The following is a 22599-nucleotide window of genomic DNA, read 5'->3' on the forward strand; positions in this document are numbered from 1 at the left end:
TAATTTTGTCATTTGAAAAAAGATGTCGACTGGCCTGAGAATCGAACCCGGGCATTCAAATTGCAAAGCGTTTTAATAACTTTCTGCAGTGTCCAATGAGACACTTACAATAACTATCTTATGAGTGGAACACTTCTTCCCGAGAGCTTGATCTTTTTGGATAAGAATGCGACTATCGCATTCGTTGGTACAATCGCCTTCAAGTGACCAATTGGGTACAAAACGGATAGCAAATGTTTGCATGGTAATGGGCTTTATTGTTAGATTTGTTTTTGTCTGTTTTTGTTTTGCTTCTTTGTTCTTCATTTCATTCCCAAGCCTTGTAAAGGTTTTTTGTTTTGCCTATGGCCTGCCTAGCACACGGTGGGGGCAGGGAGCTAAAACAAATGCTTTGGTATTACAATCATTCAAACATTGCTTTGGGGGGTAGGGCACTGACACTGCAAGTGGAATTATAAATTCTTTAACTTGATGTTTGTTTTTGTATCCTCAACAACGCCAACGTTCGTTTTTTGCGTCAGCGTTATCACCATTGTATGTATGTAGTAGCTAGCAGCGGCTTGGCGCTCATTCATTTTTCGTTGGCTCATTTCGCTTTGAATGCTCCAACGTATCTGTCGTGTGTATAGCCGCTTCGCTTCAATTTGTTTTATTTAATCTGTGTTGCGCATCACTGCGAGAAAAAAAATGTATTTTTTCAATTGAATGCTAAGTAGTTGTTGTTTTTGTTCAACTCGTCGGCGTTTTTTTGTTTTTGCAAAAAAAGAAAAAGTGAATTAAAAGCAGAAGAATAGTAATACAATTCTAAACAAATCACAAAGTAATAAATCTACGCCCTACATTTTTTTGTAACGCTATCGACGTTTGTTTGTTCTTATTAGAAAATTTATAAGCTAACGGAGTCGAGAAAAACATTTGTCAATTACGTGATTTTACGACGGGTGGAGCCGCGTACGTTATACGAATTATTGTATCTACTAAACGAACGTGTATCATCAATATGTGTGTTCGTTTACTTAAAATTTGTACAAATTGTTACTGGATGTTGTTCGTTTACTCTGCAGTACAATGCAAAAGACCTTGGTCGTTTACAAGAAGTTACTGGACTTGTACAAATTTGTACAAATTGTTGAGTAAACGAACACACCTAATGTGAATATTAAATTCTAACGGTTATTAATATAGAAAATATATTTCGAATACAATCCATGATACCCTCCTAAACCTTAATCGCAAAGTGTGAATTTAGCCGGATGTTAAACCGCATATTTTGTTCTTTCTGATTTGAAGGCATATGCATATCAGCGTAGTAAGAGTGTGTGGTGTTTAAGTTTAAGAAATAATCTAAACAAAAGTTTTGCAAAGCAAAAATAGAAATTATACAAATAAAGTTTAACTTGAATTGCGTTTTAGTTGAAAAAAAAAACACAATATTTTTACGCTTTAAAAGCCTAACAAGAAACAGCAGGAAGTCATAATTACTGCATCTATTTATTTGTCACCACAACAACAAAAGCAGTAGCGGAGCGACAGCAACAGCATCATCCAACATGGATATCAAATTTGTCAATGTGCTCATTTTGGGCTTTGGCTTTATGTTCGTGTTTACATCGTTCCAAACGATGGGCAATATTGAGGTAAGTTTCTATGAAGGGCTTGGAAGCAAGTTCGCCTATGCATAATGTCCTTTATGTTATGAACGAGGATGTTGTGAAAAATTTAGTTAGTTGCCTTAGCTAGTTGAGTGATACTACGAGAGTTTAAAGCTAACTTTGATAATGTCACTGCAGCAATTGTTTATGGGGATAATAAAATATGTTATTTTGAGACCGTCGAAATGGCTTGAAGATACCATGACATTTTAATGATTTTCAGACCTCTAAGTTGAGCCTATGGACTTGGAACGCTTTCAAGTTGCGGACAGCATCTGCGGGATTAGGAGTAGCAAATCGCCAGGTATCGACGGTATGACTAAAAAAATATAAAAACTCATCGTCGTCTGATCGGGTGAGGAGTAATATTCGTTAGTATGGATATATTCGCGGAGAGGCGAGAGGTTTTTCTAATTACTGGTAAATTTCTCTCAACTTTCTTGGAATTTATGCAGAGTGTCTCATCAAGACTGGCTCGATGAGCCGAAATAAATAGCCTTGGAGTAAATCCAGGTAAAACAGAACTGGTATTGCCCATTAATAAGCTTAAATTATTTTTAATTTTGTGCTTCACCTCTCTTCGGAACCTAACATTCGTTGGTATGGGAATATTCGCGAAGAGGCAATCATGATACTAAAGTTATCGCCTATACGGATGATTTAGTGTTGATAATTATCGCCAGGTATCGACGGTATGACTAAAAATATAAAAAACTCATCGTCGTCTGATCGGGTGAGGAGTAATATTCGTTAGTATGGGAATATTCGCGGAGAGGCGAGAGGTATTTCTAATTACTGGTAAAATTCTCTCAACTTTCTTGGAATTTATGCAGAGTGCCTTATCAAGACTGGCTCGGTGAGCCGAAATAAATAGCCTGGAGTAAATCCAGGTAAAACAGAACTGGTATTGCTCATTAAGAAGCGTACAATTAATTTTAATTTTGTGCTTCACCTCCCTTCGGAACATAAGTACCAAATTACAATTGTGGACAGTGTTCTTGGCTAGCATCTATTGTATATTAACCTTGCCGTTAGAGCCTTATCTGAGATATTGGATGCGGCACTACTTTTGGGAGTAGTTGTCGATAATCATAGGTTCAAGCCGAAATCCATGCTCCTCTTGGTAGTTCTTCAATATTACCAGTCACACGTTTGGTTTGCTAAACAAATTGGTATTAGCGAGGGGTTTGGAGATTTTAGAGAAGGACTTTCTGGTGTTGGCGACATTGATGTAACGGCTGCAAATGAGACAGCAGTGGCAGCTCACAAGTTTAGTTGGAAGATTTGTGAGATTAAAGTAAATCCTGGTAAATCAGAACTGTTATTGCCCATTAAGAAGCGTACAATTAATTTTAATTTTGTGCTTTACCTCTCTTCGGAACCTAAGTATCAAGTTACAATTGTGGACAGTGTTCTTGACTAGCATCTATTGTATATTAACCTTGCCGTTAGAGCCTTATCTGGGATATATGGATGCGCACTACTTTTGGGAGTAGTTGTCGATAATCCTATGTTTAAACCAAAATGCAATATCCTCTTGGTAGTTCTTCAATATTACCAGTCACGCGTTTGGTTTGCTAAACGAATGGGTGTTAGCGAGGGGTTTGGAGATCTTAATGAAAGTTTTTTTGGTGTTGGCGACATTGATGTAACGGCTGCAAATGAGACAGCAGTGACAGCTTACCAGTTTAGTTGGAAGATTTGTAAGATTAAGGCCACTACGCGGGAACGGTTGCAGGGTACTGAGAATTTCCGCGGTCGGGTGAAACTGGACGTGTACTGGGCCCATCATGCAAACTGCAGAAAGGAATCAGCTATGCCATTAGAGGATTTCAGGCCACTAACATTAGAGGACCAGAATTGCAGGTTGAATGACTGGATGAGAAGCATCAAATTATGGGCACTGAAGAAGGCAATTGGAGGAGTTTTATACACTACTACACTGAAAGAAAATTACATTGTATCAATGAAATTTGTCACTGATTTTGAACCAACGTAAGACATCATTGTATTAATGAAGATGTTTCATTGAGTTTCATAAAATAACTTTCATTATTGTTTCATAGTAATATTGTGAAAGATTCATAACAATAATAGAATTGTAACTTCTAATTACTTTATTGAATTAATAAAAAAGTATCATTGTATAATTGAGGAAATTTCATTGGAATAATGAAGAAACTCATTATTGTTATTTAATTAATCTTTTCATTTATTCGATGAAACTATGCGTTGGTTCAAAATTAATGAAACATTTTTCTTACAGTGTACAGTATACAATTGTGAGGGCTGCACGATAACTATCTGGCCTAACAATGAAAACGCGAATAGTTACCATCCAACATAGTTTTTATTGTTTTCTTAAGTAGTCTCCAGCATGATTTATATACTTTTTTCATGCACTCAAAACAATTGTTGAAGCACTTTTCCACTACGATTGAGCGGATGACACATCTCGTTGAATTGCCTGAGATCAGGTGTCACGAGTTTGTTCACTGGTCAAGTTATTTTAGTGGTAGAAGGCCTTTTGTCATGGGAGCTAGTGAGTCTGTGGTTAATTTTTTTGGAAACACATAATGGGTTTTCTACTGCGGGAGATAGTGATCACTTTCAAGATCTGTGCGTATGCTGATGAATTGCTCTGATGACTTGTCTGAGTTTATGTGTCAGGAGTTTGTTCTCTGGTAAAATTATTTTAGTGGGAGCCAGTGAGTCTGGTCAAGTTATTTTAGTGGAAGAAGGGCTTGGGTCATGGAAGCCAGTGAGACGGTCTGGGCAGATGTGGAGCGAGCTTTCTCTCAGGGATCTATATGTGATCCATTTATTTGCAACATGATGGATTCTCTGCTGTGGGAGTTAGCGACAATTTTTAAGATCAGAGCGTATGCTGATGACTTGCTTATCATGATTGAAGGTGAGACTCATGTCGAGCAGGAACATCGTGGTGAGTAGACCATGTGTATCGTCGTGGTCTGGAGTGACCGAGTGGGTGTTGGCGTGGGGAGTGCCATGACGGTGCTGAAATGCAGGTTGGCTCATTGTCGTCATCCCCACATTCGAATTGGTGAACATTCGAATTGGAACTATGGCTTAGATTAATGAATTCCTGTCATATTTTGATCGCTTGAAGGATTTGCGGACAGAATGGGGCTTAGGCAGGCGCTCTGAACGTACCATATAAGGTGGGCTATTTTCTACCTGTAGGCTATGCCGCAGTTGAGTCTGTTTTAAGTCGGCGAAAGTTCTTATCGTGCCAGCGTGTCTGGTGGGTTGCCAGTTGATCTTCTTTATGAGGACTTATTTGACTTATACGGTATGGAATTGACATTTGAAATCCAGTGGATTTATTAATTATTCGTGACGCTACGTTCGTACTGGACTTTAGCTTTGGCCTGGGATTCTTACTGAAGGGGCATGTCTCTTAATGCATTATTGCACGTAAGAGGCCTGTCCGGTACTGATTTATGTGGGTGTGGGATGATTGTGGACTGGAGGCATGTACTGACGGAATGTCCTTACAATGATGACATTAGGGATGTATAAAGGGGCGATGTGGAATTTCAGTTAATCGGATCCTTACTTGTTTAAGTAGCTTTGCAAGTGAAATGTTTGTTAGGTTTGTGAGGAAAGCATGTGAACTGTATTGGTGTCCAGTCCGCCCAGACTTTAGCTGTAGCATGACTCTGGGATTCTTAGTGAAGCGGCATGGCTGTTTGCATGTATTTTTGCAAGTAAGATTTATGAGATTTATGATGACTGGAGCCATGTACTGTCTGAATGACCTTACTATTATGACATTAGAGTTATAGCAATTATGGATAAGATGTACGGTCGGGCGGGTTGCGATTTCATAATTTAAGTAGTTTTGCACGTATGATGTGTTTGTTAGCAGAAGGACGAGAATTAGTAAAGGTTATCCCTCACATAGCCATCTCTGCGATTGGGCGTGTTGGTGTGGAGGAGTGTATGTGCGACAATGTGTTGTTCTTGGGGATGTCGTGCCGGGTAAACGTGAGAGTAGTTTTTTGTTAATTATTTGCGTGGTTTTGTATCGTTCCCTGTGGGCTCTTTCCCCAGCCCGTGAGGACAGCATGTTACTGTTGGTGGTCCTGTCTTTTATGTTCTTCGGGCTCCCGGGCTGCTTGGTGTCCAGCTGGTAGTAGTATTTGGCTACGAAGCCTGACCGGAGGCTATATTATGGTACATAGAGTGCCACGTTCCCCTAGATCTCCGGATCTGGTCTGGCACTTGGCGTTTTTACCCTCGTGGGAGTATTGCGGATGCCGTTGTTTTAATGTGGAGTTTCATTATCAATCAGACCCATAGAAAGTCAGGAGTGTTAGATGAGCTGCGGTCTCAACCAATAAGGAGATCACATCCAAATACGTATGAGCGAATTGGTACACGGCATTGTATTAACCCGGTGTTAAGAGTACTGTAAGATAGACCGTGTGTAATGAGACCATGCTATAGTTCTTGTGGACAGTGACTTCGATTGTGATGTTCTTTCAAGTAACCAATGAGGGTTTGTCTGTCCATAGAAGTGGTTGTGGGAAAGGTATTGTTGGCTAGCATCTATTGTAACGTAAATTCAGATTGTCACCGGAGCCTTAACTTGGGTATATGGATGCAGTACTAGTAATTGCTAGTAGTTGTATCCTAATCCTTTGTGATTCTACAAGATGGCTGTTCACACGTCTGGCCACCAGAACCGCACAAGAGGATATTTGCTAAGCGTATAAAGGAGTTAACGAGGGGTTTGATGATCTTAATGATGGTTCTTCTGGTTTTAGAGACAGTGACGTATCTGGCCGGGTGCCTGACCCATAGAAAGGCAATAGTGTTAGATGGGCTCCGCTCCAAACCAAGCTTGCGATCACGTCCAAATACGTGTGAGAGGTTTTGTACTCGTACTTCTGTGCGGGGCGGTGGTATACGCATTATTTTTTAGTTTTTAAACTTTTTCAAACTTCCCAAAATTGTCATACCACCTTTTAAAGCCTCTTCAAATCACGTACTACACCCTTGCTTTCAAGTTCAAATGTATGAATATTTTACGTTTTAAAGTATTTAAGCGATACATACACACAAAATATGCAATGTTGTTATTGTCCTCGACCTAGAACCTTACAAGAAGAATGAACATACAGAAAAAATATGTTTGTATTTGGTATCCTACAATATGGTATGTTTATGTGGTTATGTTCATCCTGTTTGAAGGACAATAAAGTTATCTTTTAGTTGTTTGGTAAAACACCCAGCCAACGACAATTGTTTTTGTAGTTTGCTATATATATTTATGTTTATTGAGGTTTGTGGTGGTTTATTGGCGACGGTTCTTTTTTATTACATTTATAAATGTCCTTGAAGTGGAACAACACGGGACAATGAAGACAACAAGCATTGTGGATATACATTTAAACGCCCCCACTTTCATGAATCCTTTCGTTTTTACGATTCCATGATAGATTGAGTGAGTGTTTCTTTACAGTGTCGTCATTGGACATCGTCAGATGTCAGTTTACTGGTGTTCACTTGCCATTTAATTTATTCTTCTTTCTCCATTCTGTCTTGTAGAGTGGGGTAATCTAATTTTCTTTGCAAATCATATAAATTACAAATGACTTTCACTTTCTGTTTGTAATAAATAAATGTTTATAGGTTGGTAGGTATGTATGTAAGTGTAAACTTGTTATAAAATGTCGGGACAATCGTTTTTTTTTTTCTTTTCTCTCTATCCATTGGCGACAGTTGGTAAATTAATGTTCGTCTGTCCTTTAATTGCTTTGTGGCTGAGTTGAATAGAACATGACGTTGTCCATGTCGACGTCATTTGATTTCATTAAGAGTTTTATTATTGGTTGTATCTACAGCTTCGCATTTAGGTGGGACTTTCAATAGACTTCAAATAGAAGAGCAATAGACAATGGAATATCGACAGGTCTTCTTATGGAACACAAACAAAAAGGTCTTACGGACGGACCACCATGTAAAGATCGACGGTTCTTGTTATAGAAAAAGAATTAGCCTTCTAATAGAAGACCAACAGGCCTTTAACAGGCATCACAAATTAATAATCAATTATCAAGATTAATTGTATTAAAAAATCATGGTCTCACATCAACGATACGAGAAAGAATTATAAAAATAACCTTCAAAATATTTTAGCGGAACAATAAACACACATCAAATATTAAACTGGCTTAGCTGATATTAGCATCAAAAATAATTCCATATTTCCTATGAAATGATTTATTTTCCTACTAAATCCTAACTTCCTCAGAGCTGATCAATCACTACGTTTAGCAGCAATGACCTCCACAATTTTTTGCTGCTGCTGTTCTTTGAGCTTTACTAATAAATCGCCTGGATAAATTTTTTTTGTTTTATATCAATAATTTTTCATTCACTTCATTTTCATTCATCCAAAAATTTGTTATGACAAGCTATGATGGTTATGTTGGACACGCACCAGTCATCGCACGGCCACACTTTGTGGACTGCTGCGTTGCGTTGGTGGCAGAATTGGCTTTCGGTTTAATTTTTCATTTCAATGTGAAAATTTTCTCCTCGGTGAAATGCTTCGTTACCAATAGTTGAGCGAGCTATCATCATAGAAATGCCATGGGGTTCAATGAACACCTCATATTGTTTGAATTGTATCTAAAAATAAAATTTAATCTAATAAATTTAACATTCCGCAGAGGTCAATGATTGATTGAGTCATAGATACGTTTTGGATTGGATATATTTAATGAAATAAAATATAATTTTGGATGAGGAAGGGAAAATTAAATGAAATACTCATATCGATATCTAATTGGACAGTGGAAAGAGGGCAGAAAGTGTGTGATAGATGAATGAAAGTCTCATATAAAACTTATTTAGGAGCGAGAAGGGATGTAACCCAAAAGTCGTGGGATGTAATGCTCAAAAGTCGTAGGTACTTGTTTTTGATTTCATTGAGCAGTTATTCTCTATTAAAATGTATGTCAAATGTATTAAATTGAAATTCCCTTGTGTGGTGGCAGGGAGCATTAACCCATGTAAGATTCTTCTAGCGGTAATGCGGGCAAACACAAATGATCTGTCAAAAAAACAGGCAGCTGATATCAGCAATGTTTTGACAGTTTTCGAAAAAATTGGGACAATATGCTTGTCATCGTCAACAGGCTATGGATCTGTATGGGAATATATACGGGTTTGTTGATCCAGACATGTTTGGATCAGCAATAACACGGCGAGTACCGAAGAAGGTACCCTATTTAACCAACATAGACTATTTCTCAACATAGGCTATTTTTTGGTAGCCTGGAAAGAAACATTGGTGGAACTTATACCGAAACCTGGAGCATATGCTCGTCCGCTTGAAAGTTGTAGCCCAATTTCCCTACACGGAGGATAAAACGCCTCTTTAACATATGACCCAAACATATTTTGCAGCAAACATATATTTGTTTGCAATCAGTCCTAAACATAACATATGTTTGGGTCCTGCAAACAAATATATGTTTGGGTGCAAACAAATTATATGTTTGGGTGCAAACAAATTATATGTTTGGGTGCAAACAAATATTTTTTTGGGCGCAAACAATTACAAACCCAAACGCCAAAAAAACATGCACCAGTGCGCGCTTTCTGAGAGCTAGGGAGCGTAAATTTCAATGTGAAACACATTGAAATGTATGCTCACTTGCTCTCAGTAAGCTCTCACTGGCAATCTCAAACATATACACACATTTATAAATGGGGGTGGTTTATTGAAAGACATAGAAAAAAAGCAAAACCAACAACAGACACAGAGGTACATAAAAAATTCCAATGAAATAAATAACAGACTTTAATAAAAGAAAAACTGAATGAAATAATTTATAAAAAACCGCACATTTAAAAAGAAAAAATATAGAGAAACATCGTTGATCACTTCTCCTTAGTTGTGAAATAAAACACATTTTCCTCAATGTTGAAATCATCAGCGGGAAATCGGCATCTGGAATCAAATGATTATATATGTAATAAATGGGTACATCCATATTTTAAATATACATATGTATGCACATATGTATATGAAAAATGTATTGATGTAATTACGAATATTAAATGCGATTTCTTCCTTGTCCAATAACATATTTCCATTCACCTTTTTGATTTAATTATAAAATGTATTGGGCATTAAATTTACTAAAAAGCACCACTTCTTTAAGAAAAGACAAAACACTGATTTATTCACTCACTTTACCGCCTTTACTCAACGATTGTATTTAGAAAAGAAGAAGAAAAAATAACAACATAATTAATACCATTTTTTCTTTTCGCTTGCTACGTTGGTTAACAACAAAGCACGAAACACGCGTGTTTTATCGCATACACACACCAAAGCTTCTGCGTATCCTATTACATTATACACCAGCCATGCACGCGTCTTTACGAAAAGTTAACTACAACTCTCTTTCCCATACGAAAACCCAAAATAGCATTCTCTTCTTGTGCACCATTGCCATACACAGCATTCAGCAGGCGCGAGAGCCCTGTTGTTACTCTCTTTGACAAAAATCCTCTCTCCACCCATAAAAAATATGTAGGTACGCAAACAAATAAAATTGAGATATGTTACAAAATGTAGCAAACAAATATTTGTATGGACACAGACAAATTATGTTTGGATCCAAACATATTTCTAACATATATTTTTCTGCGTGTATTTTCTCCCTTTGGGAAATTGTTCAAATATTTTGTGCTGTGACGCATCAATCGTGTCATCGAGCAAGAAGAATTCTAAGAGACTGTCAATTTGGATTTCTAGTTTGACAATCAGCAACCCATGCTCTAGCAGCCTACTCCACGACGTAATGGAAGGTTTTAAGACAAAAAGGGGACCACTGGATTTCGCCGAAGCTTTCGATACGGTGTGACAGATTGTCATTTAATTCAAAATGCATTCGTTTGGCTTCGAAAAATGTTCATCCTTTTTCTCGCAATCCTATATAATCACTGTCTGCACAATGGCTATTTTACGATAGCCTGGAAAGAACCATTAGTGGAACCGATTGCGCAACTTGGAGCTGATGCTTTTCTGGGTGGAAGTTATAGACCGATTTACCTTATTTTCTGATGTTATGCATCAACAGATACATCGAGACAAGAAAAAATCTGAGAGACTAATGCTACTCATCCGATTCAGACAGAATTAAATATCTTGGCATTATCCTGTACGACAGCTTCGACTTCTGCCTGCACGTAGATTATGAGCTGCCGAAGTCTAAAAAGATGGATTTTGCTACTAAAGGTTTTTCCGTATTGAGGAGGATTATCGCCGGATGTACAACAGCTGATCTACAAGCAAGTACATAATCCGGTCCATTATCACCTACTCTTTCACCGGTTGGAAAGAATTAGGAACTGTGAAAGGGGGATATTGGTAGCGTGCTTGGGATTAAGGCCATCCTTATTATCGAAATAAATTCTAATAATCAAATCCAAGATTATCGGGATAGTCGTCTGTGGTTTCTGGCTTTGGGTTGTATGTGGAATTGTATAACGTGCTCTTGGCCTGTGTGGAGTTTTAGTTTCTGCTTAGTCGAGGGCGGCTATGAAACACGACTATCAGTGGATGAAGATTTAATGTAGTTTCAGTCTAGTCGATTGGGTTGAGTATCGTGCCTTCGGCATGTACTGAAGGTAGTTCTGGTATTCATAGACATTCGGGATGTGTTGTCGTCTGAGTCAAGAGGGACTTTAAAACTTGGCTTTAGTTGCGTTTGTTATGTGAGTCGAGTGGGGTTGGAAAACGTGCCGTCGGCTCTAAAAAGACGTCAACATGCATCAGTCCACTGCTGTGCCAAAGCGCCCTGTCTACAGCATTAATCGGGCCGCTGTTGTCTCAAAACCGCTGTCTATCGCCCTGTCGTCAGCACTCATAGGGCCGCTAATAAATAAATTACTACACGAAAAATGTTTTTTTATGTAAATAAATTCTTTTGACATCATTAGCCAGCTTTAAAGTGAAAGCATGTCCTCGCGGAGAGTCTTTATAGACGAGAAGGGAGTCTTTATAGGCGGGCATACTTCGAAGTATTTAATGTGAATACCTAGCTTACGGGTTATCTCACAGTGCTCTTAACGCCAAGTGAATACATTGCGTCTACCAACGACTCCGCACAGAAGTACGAGTATCTACTTGCTAACACTACTGCATTATTATGTGTCAGGCTGCCGGTTGAAATGTAACTCCACATCCATAACCGCGATTTTGGTCTAAACCACAGCCTCCTCGATGCTGCAATAAGGGGACCAACACCAACTGCCAGACCATATTTGGACACGAATAATGAACATGCTGTCCTCACGGACTGCAAAAAGGGTTCACTGCGACCGCGGCCCCACACCCCAAAAGGCAGACACTTAACGAGGCCACCCTCATGGGTGACTGGCGCGGCATCCCCAAGGATAACGCCATGCCGCACCGACACGTCCAACTGTAGAGATGACTTTGTGAAGGAATTATCTCCACTAAGTCTGGTCCTCCTTCTTTCTCCTAACAAACACTTCACGTGCAAAACTACATAAATAACAAAGGGTTCGCGACAGTCGGACCTACTGAAATCCACCCCGAGCCTCCATACCTAATACCCACATCTGCTAAATCTCTAATATAATCATAGTGAGTTCACTCCGTAGGTACATGGCTCTAGTCCTCAATCATCCCACCCTCACATAAATTTGTACCGGATAGGCCTCTTACGTGCAAAACTGCATTCAGAAAGGCATGTCGCGTCACTAAGAATCCCAGACTCATGATACAACTAAAATCAGGACCGTCAAGTACGAACGTAGCGTCACGAATAAATTCGTACGTCACCCTCCCTTTTTCAATGTTCTTCCAATTAGTACGCCACCTATCAGCAGCACGCTCACGAAAGGTTGCACTGCGCAGCCCAATATCCCCACCCTCTCATAGGAGGAGATTTGCTAACCGAATGGATGTTAGCGAGGATCTATGAGATCCCTATGCTTGGAAAAGTGCTGGAGAGGATTATGGTGGCAAGGGCTATGTTCGATTTTATCGAGCGTAGAGGGTGCACAATAGTTTGAGCAGACCAAGTTCCAAACATTTCCTTGACGTATTTGTGGACGTTAAGGGCGCATTTGATTTTCTTTCGTGGGACAGCGTGCTCGCTAAGTTGTCTCAGATCAGGTGTCAGGAGTTTGTTCTCTGGTCAAGTTATTTTAGTGAAAGGTGGGCTTGTTTTATGGGAGCCAGTGAGACGGTATTTGCAGATGTAGAGGGAGGATGGACTCAGGGATCCATCTGTGACCCATTTATTTGGAATCTCATGATGGATTCTCTGCTGCGTGACTTAGCGACCACTTTCAAGATCTGTGCGTATATCGATGACCTGTTCATCATGATTAATGGCCTGTTTCTCTAAAACGATTCGAAACAAAACTCGTTCGAAGTACTACCAAACTCCTGTCATTGGAAACAATTTTGGTTCGATTGAAAACAAAATTGAATTATATATTAAGAAAAAAAACACAAGTTTTGCCGTAATTCGAAAGAATTGGGTATCGAATCGTCTTAGTGAAACTGGGGGTAAAAGTGAGACTCGTGTCGAGCTGGAATCATTTCTGTCTGTCCACGGATGTTCCTTAGAGCCTCGCATTTTGATATATCGTGGTTAGAAACTGCCTTGGGCCTTCTATCAACCCACCGTTGGGACTTGGCCAAAAAAGTAGTTCCCATATCATTGGCGTGTACGCATTGAAATGAGAGAAATCGCACTTGTACCTTCGCGGATATTGTGAGAACATATGTATATATGACAGTAACTTATCCGAAGAGGTGTTATTTTATTATGTTTTTTTAACAGGCAATTTATAGAACACCCCTACTATGAAGACCTGTTAGTAGAGAAGGTCATTTCTTTCTTCCGAAGAGCCTTTATTGGCCTATTGGTCTTCTATAAGAGAACATGTTAGTTTGAAAGAATAGATAGAGGGAGAAAGAGAGGTGGTTTAAAGGCAACCGATTCAAATCATTCATTGTAACTAACATTTCTTTGTAAATCCGCATTTTTCTTCTAGAAATAATTGGCATTTACAAACAGGGCGTATAAAATTTTCATGCAGCAGCTCTGATTACACCACACATATCGCTTTAATAAATACATACCAATAATAGTTATTGTAACCATAGAGTTTACCACCTTTAAGTCTCCACACTTAAAATCGATAGCCTTGTTTTCTTGGCCGGCCAGTCAGTCTATGGCATAGTTTTTTCTTTCTTTGTTTGTGGTCTGAAAACAAAATCCATTCACCAGGTGAGGTGGAGTTAAATATCAATTGGCTAAAAGGAAATTCCAAAGCAGTAAATGTTTGCCTATGATATGAACTGAGGTATTACCTAAGAAAATTGTGTTGTTTTTTTTTTTTTTTTTTGTTTGGGTTTGCAGAAAAAGTGATTGTATAACAAATTCGATAATATTTGGCTAGTGGTCGTAACTCAAGGAAATAGACCAGCAAATGAAACATTCTTATGTAAATTTAAAAGTTGTTAACACAAGAAGTAAATAGTTTACATAATAACGGGTATTTCAGGGAATTTGGAAAATCAATTTGAAAATGCGAGTATATCTTATCCTTAGGTTCTGAAGAAGAATATTTTTCAGGAATTCCGATTTTTGCGCAATCTTCTTGGAGCTAATAGAGATCCATAAAATTCATGTATGATTGACCATTCATCAAAAATTCGAATGTCATTATGTAACCCATTACAAAGTAATGTAACCAAAAATAACTACTTATATTACTCTTAACTAAGTTATGAGTACGGTGGCACAGGGCGTGTGGGTCCGACATCAAACCAGAGGGTTGTGTGGATTGGTGTTCAACGCTCACCGTAGGCCGTGTACTTTTTGCTAATAAAAAGAACAGTTGGTGGTGCGCATGTGTACACATGTAAGAGTTTAAACAACCCTTAATGTTCGTACGCGGGGTCTAGTGTGTTCAGCTACAAATCAGAAGAGTTAGTAGGGGGTTTTGTAAATAGTTGCGACTACCAATGAGTCCTATAAAAAACCCATTATTTAGTCAGGATTTTTTGTTGGGCATATTTTCTAATCTGACATTGCCCCGAGATATCGATTCTTCTGCCCTTAATGACACAAAAGTAAAAGTTTAAAGGACAACGCGATCGAGTGCAAATGTGGCACTTTCATTTTGATATTTCCAAAACGAGCTAAACACTCCAATCGCTAACTGTTTCTCAGGTTTAATGTATTACTTTTTTTATGACAATAAGCTTCAAGGTCATAAATAAAACAATTCTACACGAGTTTTTTTCTGATTTTAAAAGTTCATACACCCACTTTTATGAAACCCGTTTCAAAAATGTTAACAAAATGCGCAGTATTTCGTTGAGTTCTTTTAAATACAATATTCCGTCAGCTGGAATTTATTGACCGTGTTGGATATTTAATCAAATTCTTGGTTAAACTAGTTTCTGTTCTTAAAAAATAATAAACTGTTCTAAACAAAGAGCTGTACAATGTTTTGGTAGACATTATATCATTTAAACAATTTCATATGAAATTATTATTAATAAATTAACACGTTTGCATCCAAATTTTTTAGGTATAATACACATTAAAATAAAACCATCAAAACGGGATTAAAATCGGGCTATTGGGAACTATAAATTATTCTACAACAACATTTTTACATTGAATATAAAAATATTTTTTACCCTCACCCTTTGGTTTTCTATGAGAAGACATTTTGTTCTTCTCCTATGAGAAGACGTTTTGGTCTTTTATGAGAAGATCTATTAGTCTTCTATGAAGACACCTTTTGGTATTCTATGAGAAGACCTTTGGGCTTCTATGAGAAGACCTGTTGGTCTTCTGTGAAAGGGCCATTTGGTCTTCTATGATAAGACTAATTGCTTTTCTATGAGAAAGCCTTTTGGTCCTCTATGGGATGGCCTTTTGACGCGACGTTTTGGTCTTTTATTAGAAGACCTTCTGGTCTTCTACTAGAAGACCTGTTGATTTTCTAAAAGAAGATTTTTGAATATTGGAACATTTTAAGACCTACTATAAGAACACTTTTTGGTGTGCTATGAGAAGACTTTGTTGTCTTCTAATTCTTTGTATTCTATGAGAGGAGCCTTTGGTCTTCTATAAGAAGACATTTTGGTTTCTATAAAAAAAACTTATTGACAATCTATGGGATGGCTTTTGGTCTTCTATGAGAAGGCCTTTTGTTTTTTTTATGAGAAGACATTTTGGCGTTATATGAGAGGAGTCTTCTCTGAGATGTCTCTTTGAATTTCTATGAGAAGCCCTGTTGTCTTCTATGAGTATACCTCTTGGTCTTCTGCGAAAGGAGAAGAACTGTTTATCTTCTATTAGAAGGCCTTTTGGCCTTCTATGAGAGGACCTATTAGTTGGATGTGAGAAGACCTTTTTGTTTTGTGTGGGAAGACATTTTGGTTTTCTGCGAGACGAACGTCTTCTTGTAATATCTTTCCATTTCCATGCATGTACTGTAATCGTACATCCTCGTACTAGTGTTGAGAAATTTCGAGTGTAGATACCCAACGACCTATTTAAAAAGGTTAGCTTGACATTAGTCTCATCGTATGGGCCTTGTTTGCTTTTGTCTCCTTACAATTTTGCAATATTGTCGTCGCTTCAAACTAACTCACGGTACGCCTGAACCAACTTTAAATGGAAGGTGCTTACACCTGGGAAGTTTTTGCCGATTCTGAAACTACAATGTTCATAGATGAGAAAAATAAAAAAATCGCCGGAGCGCTTTTTAAATTGTACATTACTGTACCGCCCGATTTTTAGTAATTTAAAATTGTAAGCTGGATTTTCTTGCCGAACTAGCTATACAATTTTACTTTTGGGGTACCGCCAGTACTGCCCGATTTCAGGTATTTTTTATTATTCCACATTAGTTCAGAATATTTGATGTTGTAGCGTATATAATGCTCGGTCCGAGGGAACATAACACTTTTTGAATTTTTTCAATTATAGACGAGCAGTAGGGTCCATCTGTAGGCGAACAGACGATCAGAACAGATCATTTAGAGCGACCCGAAGAGAGTATACCCAGCAAAATTTGACGGAAGGGGTTCTTTGCGATGACGTGATTTCATGTCATCTTTTGCATTGGTTCAAAGGAAGTCGTGAAAGATCCGATCTTTTCATTAGGATTTGAACCAATGCAAAGGAAGTCGTGAAAGATCCGATCTTTTCATCAGCATTTGTACCCATTCCATCGATCCAATAGAGATGATGTTTGTGTTTTTATTTACACACCTGTTTATTTTCATTTTGGTATGTTCCAGTACTGCAAAAATCTACTAATTTTTACTATTTTTTCCGATAACATAAAGGAAAAATTGTTATCGTAGTAAAAATAAGTAGATTCTTGCAGTTTCTGGAACAGACCAAAGTTGTTAGAACTGTCGTCGTGATGTTGTCTTACATTTCCTGCATATCAAACAACTAAAAGTTCTAAACAATTGGTATTATATGAAGTCCCAACCATCGAGCTAAAAATAGAATCGGACTGCACACATTGCTATTTTAAAAGTTCCCTTGTCTGTTCTAAATCTGACATAGAATGAAATCAATCAAATCTCGCTTCTTGGAATTTGAAAAAAAAGTCCGAAACGAAAAGGAACAAGAATCTCAAAATAAAGAAGAAACTACTTTTGGAAAGAAACAATTAAAAATAAATTAATTAAGCATAAATGGTATTTTCCATAAAAAGTCACTCCTCCCCGTTCGTTACATTTTGTTCTTAGAGATCCCTAAAGCAAGCCGGGTTGTAGATCCCTACATATTTCCGTCACTAAACAAAAGAGTATAAATTACCAAAATGTTGTTATAAAATAACAAAATTATAAAATAAAAGTAATTTACGAAATAAAAATACTTAAAGGAGTGCATTTGGAGTCCATGTCGAAATCTGAACTGGTGATGGGAAGATAATTGAAAAAACCTTTTGTAAGATGAAAGAATATCAGTTGCGGAGAACGGAGGAAGTAATCTTTTGCGTTGCAGCGGTGGTGATTACATTGCAATTTTGGATGTAAACTTTTGAAAAACTAAACTGATAAATTAATTGTAGTTATTTCATGAATTCGTTTGAATTAATAAAGAGTTTTGTTTTTCATGAAAACCATATTTCAATACAGCATTTCCATTTTCCAAACAAGACATGAAAATTTCATGCCAAGGGGTTGGTGAAAATGACATGCCAAAGCATTGGTTAAAATGACATGTCAAAGCATGGGTGAAAATGACGTGTCAAAGCATTGGTGAAAATGACATGTCAAATCATTGGTGGAAATGACATGCCAAAACATTGGTGGAAATGACATGTCAACGCATTGGTTAAAATGACATGCTTAGGATCCAGACAAGAACGTCATCTTTTGGGGTCCACGCTCATATAAAATTCATCGATGAAGATGCTAAAAAGATGACATGCTAGATCACTTGCACCCATGATTGAATGTCATCTTTGGCATCGAACATTTTGCTGGGATAGACAAGCAGCCACGGACTCTCTATAGCTAACCAGAAATAAGTTTTTGAAGGCGACCAAAAAGGTATTTAAAGGCGACATGAAGGGAGACTTTATAGACCCACAAAAATGAGTCTGTAACGGTCACCTGTCTTTATAAACGAGCAGGAAGGACACTTTATATGCGAGCGGCGTATTCTTTTTAGACTACCAGAAAGCAGTCTTAATAGCATAACGGAAGGTTCTTTTAGTTTATTTTTTTAGTATAGACGACCAGAAGAAAATCTTTAAAGCTGAGCACCGATTTACTCGTTGATCTCCTATGAGAAGACCTGTTGATCTTCTATGAGAAGGACTGTTAGTCTTCTATGAAAAGACCTGTAGGTCATCTATTAGAAGACAAGTTGATCTTTTATGGGAAGTCCTTTTGGTTTTCTATGAGAAGACCTATTGATCTTCTATGGGAAGTGCTTTTGGTCTGAGCTGTTGATCTTATGTGAGAAGGACTGTTAATCTTCTATGAGAATACCTGTTGATCTTCTATGTGAACACTTGTTGGTCTTCTACGAGAAGATATGTTGATCTCCTATGAGAAGGCCTGTTGATCTTCTATGAGAAGGGCTGTTAGTCTTCTATGAAAAGACTTGTTGATCTTCTATGAGAAGATCTGTTGATCTCCTATGAAAAGACTTGTAGATCATCTATGAGAAGACATGGAGCAGAGCTCCGATTTGCTCGTTTTTACTCGTGATTGAAAAGTACTCGCGAATGGGAGTACTCGAAAAGTGCGAGCAAAACGTCCGATTAGCTCGTTTTTACTTGCGAGTAAATAGTAAATTAGAGTGGGAGTGAAAATACTTGAAACAGAGTAAGAGCTTACTCGAAGAATAACATCGAGTAGGAAAAATGTATTTATTTTTTGGTCGTTTGTGTGTTCGTGTGTGTGTGGTAGCGAACAGTTTTTGATGGTCGGCCACCCTCCTCTCTCTACTCTATTTCGAGCATTTTCACTCCCACTCTTTTTTTCTTGCAAAAATCGTACTCTTCAAGTACTCATACTTTTGCTCGAATTCGCGTGATTTTCACTCGCTAGTAGAATTCGAGCGAGTATTTCGGAGCTCTGCTTTAAAGTCGATGAAAAGGAAGTTTTTTTACAAATGAGCTAATGACGACTAGAAGGAAGTCTCCATAGGCAACAGAAAACCTCTTAAGGACATTCTTTAGGTAACAAAAGACTGCATGTGGTCATCACTAGACAACAAAAGACCTCTTGATATCTTCTATAGGCAACCGAAGATCTCCTAAGGTCTTCCTTAGACAACAGAAGACTTCTTGTGATCTTCACTAGACAACAGAAGACATCTTGATGTCTTCTATAGGCAACAGAACCTCTTGATATCTTCTATAAGCAACAGAAAGCCTTTTGACGTCTTCTATAGGAATCCGAATATCTCCTAAGGTCTTCTTTAGAGAACAGAAGACTTCTTGTGTGACTTCTATAGGCAACAACATGTTTGGCCTTCAATAGACAACAGACAACTCTTGAGTTCTTTTATAGGCAAAAGAAGACCTCTTGATGTCTTCTATAGGCAACAGAAGACCTCTTAATGACTTCTATAGGAAACAGAAAACCTATTGATGCCTTATATATGCAACCGAAAATCTCCTAAGGTCTTCTTTAGACAACAGAAGACCTCTTGATGTCTTCTATAGGCAACCGAAGATTTCTGATATCTTCTATAGGCAACCAAAGATCTCCTAAGGTCTTCTTGTGGAGTGGAAGGCAACCGAATATCTGCTAAGGTCTTTTTTAGACAACAGAAGACTTTTTGTGGAGGGGAAGACTTCTATAGGCAACAACCTCTTTGGTCTTCAATAGACAACATATGACTCTTGAGGTCTTTTATAGGCAAAAGAAGACCTCTTGATGTCTTATATATGCAACCGAAGATCTCCTAAGGTCTACTTTAGACAAGAGAAGACTTATTGTGGTTTTACTGGACAACAGGAGACCTTTTGATGTCTTCTATAGGCAACCGAAGATCTCTGATATCTTCTATAGGCAACCATCTCTGATGTCTTCTATAGGCAACCGAATATCTTCTAGGGTCTTCTTTAGACAACAGAAGACTTCTTATGGTTTTACTAGGCAACAGAAGACCTTTTGATGTCTTCTATAGGCAACCGAAGATCTCTGATATCTTCTGTAGGCAAGCGAAGATTCCAAAGGCAACAAAGGACCTGTTGTGGTTTTTAATGGACAACAGACGACTCTTGATGTCTTCCATTGGCAACAGAAGATCTCCTAATGTCTTCTTTAGACAACAGAAGACTTTTTGTGGAGTGGAAGACTTTTATAGGCAACAACCTGTTGTGGTCTTCGCTAGACAACAGAAGACCTCTTGATGTCTTCTGTAGGCAAAATAAGATCTCCTAAGGCCTTCTTTAGACAACAGAAGACTTCTTGTGGAGTGAAAGACTTCTATAGGCAACATGGGACCTGTTGTGGTCTTTAATAGACAAAACACTTGAGGTGTTCTATAGACGACAGAAAACCTTTTGATGTCTTCCATAACAACTGAAGATCTCCTAAGGCCTTCTTAAGACAACAGAAGAACTCTGAAGGACTTGTTTGGAAAGCGAATACTTCTTGTGGTGTTCTATAGGCAACAGAGGTCAGACCTATGTAGATAGCTTCTTTACATTACATTGTAATGAACTATTCGGCTCATGTGGCTCCCAATTTTTATTTTTCTGGGATATAAAGGATATTTGACCTGATTTTCGGTGTTTTGAGGTATGATATTTTCAACGTTTTATGCTTGGGGGTTATATGAAGTTTGACTCATACTGAAATACAGTCGGATCCGTAATGGTCGGGACCGGAGGCATTAAGGATAATCGATTTTCCCGGATAATGGAGTAACACTGTTTCTTATACATTTTTAATCAAAAAATATGCGTTTTTGCAAATATTTATAAATAAGAGCAATTATGAATTTAATGTGAACTTTAAAAGATTTTAAACTGTTGTAAAATAATTCATTCTTTTGCATTGTTTTGTTCATTGAAATTTGGTCGAATTAATTATAATACCGGATCATAAAAATGTTCACGGTTAATCGGTGTGAAATAAATAAAAATGTCTGTGTTTTCCTTTTCCGGATAATAGAGGTTTCCGGATAATCGAGGTTCGACTGTAATTTTTGTTTACTTCTTTAACATAACAATTTATTTTCCAACATAGCTTCAGATAGGTATACATATTTAGAAAAAGGAAAGATAATTCGTGTTCCTCACATTGAGGTAAATGCAAATGAATTGTATGAATGTTTTGAGAATTCTAACCTTCCTACCAAGGGCCCAAAATATTATGCTGGAGCTTTTCTAGCGAATTGTTATTTTCAAATACAATATTAAAGTTGTAGCGATTAATTTGTTTACGCTCAATGCGATTTAAGTTTTCTCAATGGAAACCCCATTCCGAATAAAGCCTATTCAGGAAATATTATAATATCATTTTAATAATACCTGAAGGCTTTAACACGCACAATTCCATGATTTAACCGCCTCAAACATAAATTTTAACTTCCGCTTCCATTTAATTTTCAATACAAATATGCATCAGATTTTGATGTGACAATTAAAATGTCACTCAACTGGACGACAACATTTTTTTTACTGCAAATAAATCTTCACACATAAAAATAATTTGATATAAATTCCTAAAGTGTTAATTAAATCATATTAAGTATTCAAATCTCGTAGAGGAGAGGCACAAAATGATTATCAAAGCAAACAAAACTGAAAATTGAAAAAAAAACAAAAGTTCGAAATACCGACAAGATTGATTTGTTATTGGTGATGGCCAACTGATATGGGTTTAATGCTACCACAGTCGGCAAATTGGCCAAATCAATGACCTTGAACTACCCTGCGATACAACGAATGACAAAGTGAACAACAATTCGACATAAAAACGAATACAGAAAACCCCCCACAAAATATTGTCTGGCATTAAAAAAGAAAAAAAAAATACTTGAATACATTTTTGTGATGTTGTTGCTAAAAATAACTTTTCGAATAGATGTAGAATAACTATTTTTTTTGATAGAGAAACAGGTCGTTGTAATGAGAATGGGATGCAAAGTCATCGACAACAGTTTTTGTGGGGACTTCTTGAAACTTCATTACCCCAACCCGTACCTCTAAATCTCAGTGCTCTTCAAATTACAATACAAACTTCGAATGCGTTTCAAATAGGTTTAGCGACTATCCACCTTCACGTAATTTAATTTAACGGTAAATAACTGAAATGAATAACAACATTTATTACCCTCACTAATGGGGTTATCAGCCGGACAACAAACAGAATGTAAGTAGTTGTTGACCTTACATGGGT

General features: G+C 37.6%; 2 protein-coding genes across 17 annotated transcripts in view; one reads left to right on the top strand and one right to left on the bottom strand.

Annotated features, from left to right (window-relative positions):
• The window catches only part of LOC141388886 (protein Notchless-like), a 63535-nt gene that overhangs the window by 15259 nt on the left and 25677 nt on the right, over positions 1–22599 (bottom strand). The gene's annotated exons all lie outside the window — the stretch shown is intronic.
• Positions 583–22599, top strand: part of LOC141388887 (UNC93-like protein MFSD11) — a 38309-nt gene continuing 16292 nt past the window's right edge. Inside the window, exons 1-2 of one of the 16 annotated variants that reach the window (XM_073959479.1) lie at positions 583–1006; positions 1186–1637. In XM_073959479.1, the coding sequence (XP_073815580.1) occupies positions 1551–1637 (87 nt within the window). In that variant the 5' untranslated portion in view covers positions 583–1006; positions 1186–1550. The remainder of the gene's footprint in view (positions 1007–1185; positions 1638–22599) is intronic. The other 15 variants (XM_073959480.1, XM_073959486.1, XM_073959478.1 and 12 more) reach the window with 15 other exon arrangements.

Source organism: Musca autumnalis, unplaced genomic scaffold (assembly GCF_047663935.1).
Source record: "Musca autumnalis isolate F117 unplaced genomic scaffold, ASM4766393v1 scaffold_1, whole genome shotgun sequence".
Classification (NCBI taxonomy): Eukaryota; Metazoa; Arthropoda; class Insecta; order Diptera; family Muscidae; genus Musca; species Musca autumnalis.